Raw genomic sequence first — 5791 nt, forward strand, 5'->3', positions numbered from 1 at the left:
CATTGGTCTCTTTACTGGAATTCAGGGTAACATCCGAGAAGTGCGCCTCATCAGTCTCAAGATTCACAATTGCACTTGAACTGCTGGTGACCACAAAGTCCAAAATGTCTTCATTGCTAACTGATAAAGTTGCTGACAGTTCTGTGCTAAGGCTAGAAACACTACAGACAGAGATATCATCGCTGCGATTCAGAGTTTTCGAAGTTGGACTATAAAGTTTGACAGTGTCATACCCAGTTCTGGGGAAAGTAGAGGATTTTCGCACAGCATGGTCATGTTCAGAAGAAGTCAGAGAGTGTGGAGGCACATAGGACGGCAGTGTGCACGCACTCTGAAAACCCCTGTCAGCCACAATTTCAGGTTCTGACTGCTTTCTCTTCACGGTTAACACGCTGCAGTGAACAGGCTCTGGATTTCCTATTTCTAGAGTTGGAATCCCAGAATCCACTGATTTAAGGCTATGACAGTCTTCTAAAGCACTGGACAGCTGGCCAGGCCCATACTCGGGCAATGAGAGAGATCTCGGGGTCCCAGAGTTCAAGTTGTGAAGGCCCTGGATGCCGCTGCCCACTCTTGTGTCCAGAATTCCCATGAAGCTCAAGCCGTTTAAGGAGTTGGATAAATTTACTTCAGTTGTCTTGGCCCAACTAGTAACTGCTTAAAAAGACAGAAAAGACAAGATTATGAGTTTGCAGGAAGGTTGTGGCTCGTTCTTGGCTGTAAGAGGGCTATTTTTCGTTTGTGCTGTTGGGTTTTTTTTAAACACACTCAGTCCTGTCATCATTTAGGTTTTAAATTAGAAGTTACTCATATTTTCTTGCACATGATCACTGTCTCTTCCCCCTGCTTGAACAAGCAGGACAATGGCAACTTAAATTAGGCCTCTAGAAAATGTTAAGCATGAAAGGCTTTTCATAAGCAGTTTGCATACCAGTGTTCACTTCGTATACATCTCCTGAGTGTGAAACTACATATAAAAGCTGCAGTACTTTAATGTTCCATGTCAATATTAAGACAAGTATTTTAAAGGTATTTTTACACATGCATATTTTTATACAGTCCTAAATGCATATCTAGTGATTTGGGGGGGGGGGGGCGGGGGCGGGTGGGGGGGGGGGGGGGGGGGGAAGGGCCACAAAACACTTAGACCAAAACTCTGAAGCGTTCATTTACACAGAATTTTTTCACAGTCTTATGGAAACCATAAAACTGATCATAAATTTATCACTGAAAATGAATGCATAATATATCGAGCTTTGCATTAAGCAAGAGATGCAAAATCTGAATAGCTATAAAGCTATCCACTCAGTCAATGCTTTGACAATACACAGGATGTATTTCATGTGTAGGTACAGCAAAACTGACACTTGCCAATATATTGTATTTGCTGCACTCAGGGATCACTATCCCTCATATGTGCAATGAAGGACAGTCTCCCCATGGTTACTTAACCTGCTGGTTACTTTGCCAGCAGGTTACTTAATCCAGCCAGTGCCCCACTTCCAGTCTAAACCTGAGTGACCCTCAAAGAGAGGGCAGTCAAGTATGAGTTGCAGGTTGGATGCACTGTCCCCATGGGCAACTGCAGCCCTTCATAAACCTGGAACACCATTAGGTCTGCTGCCATGGCTCTCAGAACTGCTACTGACCCTTTAAACCCCTCCAGGATTATTACTGTGGCATTATGTATAGCTCGTTTTTCCAAATGAATTATGTATTTTTCCAAATGAATTAAATTATGTACAGCACTGCTGAAGTTTGCAATGTAATTACTCTGCAGCAGTTGGCAGAACAAATATGCACATATTGCTTCAGTTCCTTCACTCTGAAACACTCTGGGCTAAGTGTGAAGGAGTGAAGAACACTCCTTCCATCTTGCAAACAGCTTGCTTTCTAGATAGAACCTTCTACAGTTCCTGAAGCCTGGTGTCCTGCTTCTGATCCCCTATTCTCTCTCAAGTGTTAACATGCAATTGAAGTTGTCCTCTAAGCAGTCCTCCCCACGCTCTGCCTTTAAGAAACAACCAACAAACACCACCACCCAAAACCAAAGCAAAACCCAAACATCTCATTTTGGAAAACTGGTTCCTCTCAGGAGTTCCAAACCACTGGGTAATGGCACCTAAGCCCTGCCAGACACCAGAGATCGACACACTGTCTGTTCTTAGACCTGAGCCCATCAATACACTTTGGCACTGTGATACTGACAAGCAAGTGACAGAAAACACATTTCAAACATATTCTGCTGGCCCAAACCATAACAATTTCTTCCACAAGCTTTCAATCACATGAAAAGTTCATGAATCCAAACATACTACATATGCTGTACCAACTGTTTAGCTTACCATACGATTGCTATTCACTGGCTGATCTGATACCTCGGTTCAATCCCCTCTTAAGCATAGGGAAAAGTCAAGTAGAAACAACCCCAGATATTGCATCTTTCAGACCTTTTCATAACTTTCTAGCACCTAACTATGTACTACCCATCCAAATCAATCAATGCTTCAATCGCCTAATCCTCTGGATAAGCAAGGTTTCAGATGTATTGTTTTGACTCAAGAGCTTGTGAAGATGAACACTTTTCTTAGAGTTGCTATAGCAACTTTTCTTTTTTCACATTACCATGGTTTGAAAAGTTTACATCCCCTGCAATTTAAAGACGTGATGTCTCGAGACAACTAGCATACCAATGTATACATTACAAGCCTCTCAGTTCACTAAATTAAAATTGCAAAGGCCAGGCAAAAAAAACCCCAAAACCTAAACAACAATCATTAAGTACAGGCAACAAGCTGTTCTACTTAGTAAAGTCAACTGTGATAGTCAAAGCGTACACGTATTACACGACATGGAGCATCAGATGTAACTACTGTGGTATATACTTGGATCTTGTGCTCTCAGGCCTTCTTAATTGGATTCATTATTTTTCTAATACAAGTCTGTTTTCTCTTCCCCAGGGTCACCAACCCCTTCATACACATTATATTGCTATAAATCAACAGCCCACCCAGTCTCAATGTTACTTTAAAGCATAGACACACACCCCCCATGGGCCAAAACAAAGGTGCAGGTGTTCGCTTTATCACAGCTCATACTTATTAGTGCATCTAAAAAATGCAGCCCAAACAAAGTACAGAAATGTAATCAGCCAGGATGGTGTTTGGGTAAATAGCACAAGCTTGTCCCCATTATGAATTCCTCCCAGTGACTGCCCTCACTCCTACTCCATGATTTTCCCAAGCAGTAGCCAGTCCTTGCTCTAATTACTAAGCTTACAAATGGTAAACATTCCAGTGGCCTTGGAAGAACCAGTAAATACAGCAGATCAGAAGGCCAAACAATTCTGTAAATGAGAGTTCAAAGAAGTGAAAATGAATCTCCACATGAGGTACTGGAACTATTTTAACTTGGCTTGGCATTTTTTTTAAACAAGAAATTTAACAGTAAGGGATCTTTTCAATGGGCAACCAGCAAATGCAGAAGTATCCAACAGTTACAGCTTGCTAGAGCAAATTATGCAATAACAAGCTACAAAGGTTTTACACAGTTCAGCAAAACTGTAGGAAGCTTTGAAGTATACCCATCAAGAGCTTTAAATGACAACTTGAGATGTAATCAGCTGTCAAAAACATACATGAGAACTCCTTGATTCGTTTTGCATTATGTTGTTGTAAGACTGTTTTTAAGGATGTAGTAAAGTGATATTTATACTCCTTATTTTACCTGCCTCACTGTTGAGTGCAAAATCTGATGTCAAACATTCCAAGTGTCATGTGCTCCAACACTAACTTCTTCCCACAAATCATTTACTAACGTATCATCTTTGTACATTATCATCTTAATAACATCTTGCAATATCAGTAGTATCATGAACTATTGAGAGAGTAAACAATAAATGTCTGCACAACACTCACAGTCCCCATGGTTTACCTAAATATATTTATCATCTAAAAATTGGCATTTGTAAAGTCTTAACATCCTTTGTCTTACAGGAACCATAATCTGTTAATACCACGGAACAGAGAGAACAAGGGAAAGGGAGATAGGAAAACACAGCAGAGGTCGCGTGTGGCAATGAGAGGGTAGGTACATGTTATTGACTCATTAACTCTTCCAACGTAAGTGCTAAGGGGCAACAGATAAAGACAGCTTTGTAGCTAGGTTCAAAATTAACATCAGGATGTACCTATTCATGCAAAGGGTAGTTGAGCTGCATAACTCCTTGCCACAGATGCCAGAAGCATACATGAAAGCTGAGGGAAGAAAAAAATCACCCAGGACTCCTAAACAAAAAGAAACTCAGCAAGTCCCTGGACTGTAAGTGGCAGAACTCCACAGAGATATCAATACACATTTATCCTGCTTTTAGGCCCCCTCCCAGGTAAATTCTTCTGTCTGACAAGTGGAGTGTTGGTCTGTCTGTACAGCCTCGCATTCCCTGGATTCTGATCACAGCATGTCCTGACAATAACCAGCAGCTTTAGAACAGATTGTGACTTCGCCTATCGCTCAACCACACAGAGGGAACACATCCTATTTGATAAGAATTTCGAAGATCTAGAATAAAACAGCTTATTAACCAATTGCAATGTAAAATTTAAAGAAAGTTGACAGCAACGCCAAACCATTAAAGGACCACTTGTGTCACATTCTTCCACAGCACAAGTTCCCTGTGTCTTGCAATGCAATTTAGGCAACAAACTTGTTTAGAAGGAAGGGCGAGACAGCTATCTCCAAAACAGGCTTTGTATCTTCTTGCCTCACAGGAATGGCAAGAGGAGTGGTTACATCTCCTGCTTACGTCTCAAACAGTTAACATCTCAGTTTTTACCACACACAACTTATGTCTCTTCAACATTTACCTCTGCCAACGATTTTTTAAAAAAAGTTTTCAAAAGCAAGAAATTTCCTCCATTAAAAAGTTGCAAATGTTGGGGGTTTTCTTCTTAAAGAAGAAACAACTAAAGGTTTATACTCTATTTGACAACGGTTTTGTTGCACGTACCAAGAAACACACTGCTGCTATCACCTGCAATTGCAGGTGACCTCGGTGCACAAGGGCATCAAACCCAGTTTTGTTTATTAAACATTCCTCGGTTCAGAATGTTTATGTTGATGCTCCAACAGCCACAGCACTGCCAACAGTGAAGAATTCCTGAGGCTACAAGTCTAGTTTTCAGCGAAGCATGAGATAGAGCGATTATGGCTACACACATAAGCACTGCCAAAACTTTAATGGCAGAAAGAAACAGGTTGGGAATTTTTATTTTTTTTTTTAATTAAAAAGTCTTTTATCTAACTCTCAGCAGGCACCTTCCACGAAGCCTGAGCTTTACAAACCTGGCTCTGAGCAGAGTGCTTGGAGAACGATCATAAGTAAACCATTCACTGCTTTTCCACTTTTCTGCTATGTCAGGCAGGCAACATGAGTCACAATTTTCCTCTAAAGCCTGTTAGAGAAGCTTTTTTCCTCCCCGCACCGACAGGACTGAAAAAGCTGAGGCCACACTAAATCAGCAGCAGCGCCATAAGAACTTCAGCTCACGGTAGCTGCAGTTTTGTTTGGTCTTTGGGGATTGCCTGGGAGACTTCAACTAGAAAGAGAGGCAGCCAGAGATGAAAGTTGCTTCCTTTACACGGGCGTTGAGGCTGACCCGACGCTGCGAAGGTTTCCCACCCGGTGGCCCTCGTTAGAAACGGAAAGAAACGAAAAGCCACAGGCAGAGCCGTCCCCCAACGCCCCGAGGAGGCACCGCTCATCTCCTCCGCGGTGTTCAAACCAGACCCC

At 41.9% G+C, this 5791-nt stretch overlaps 1 protein-coding gene across 1 annotated transcript in view; it reads right to left on the bottom strand.

Moving 5' to 3' along the window:
• The window catches only part of LOC104409239 (TBC1 domain family member 14-like), a gene marked incomplete at its 3' end in the record, with an annotated part of 16631 nt that extends 16015 nt beyond the window's left edge, over positions 1–616 (bottom strand). Inside the window, 1 exon segment of the mRNA XM_010019059.1 lies at positions 1–616. This exon segment is cut by the window's left edge and continues 17 nt beyond it. Coding sequence (XP_010017361.1) covers positions 1–592 — 592 coding nt within the window.
• Between the last annotated feature and the right edge of the window lie 5175 nt (positions 617–5791).

Source organism: Nestor notabilis, unplaced genomic scaffold (assembly GCF_000696875.1).
Source record: "Nestor notabilis isolate BGI_N333 unplaced genomic scaffold, ASM69687v1 scaffold13667, whole genome shotgun sequence".
NCBI lineage: Eukaryota > Metazoa > Chordata > Aves > Psittaciformes > Psittacidae > Nestor > Nestor notabilis.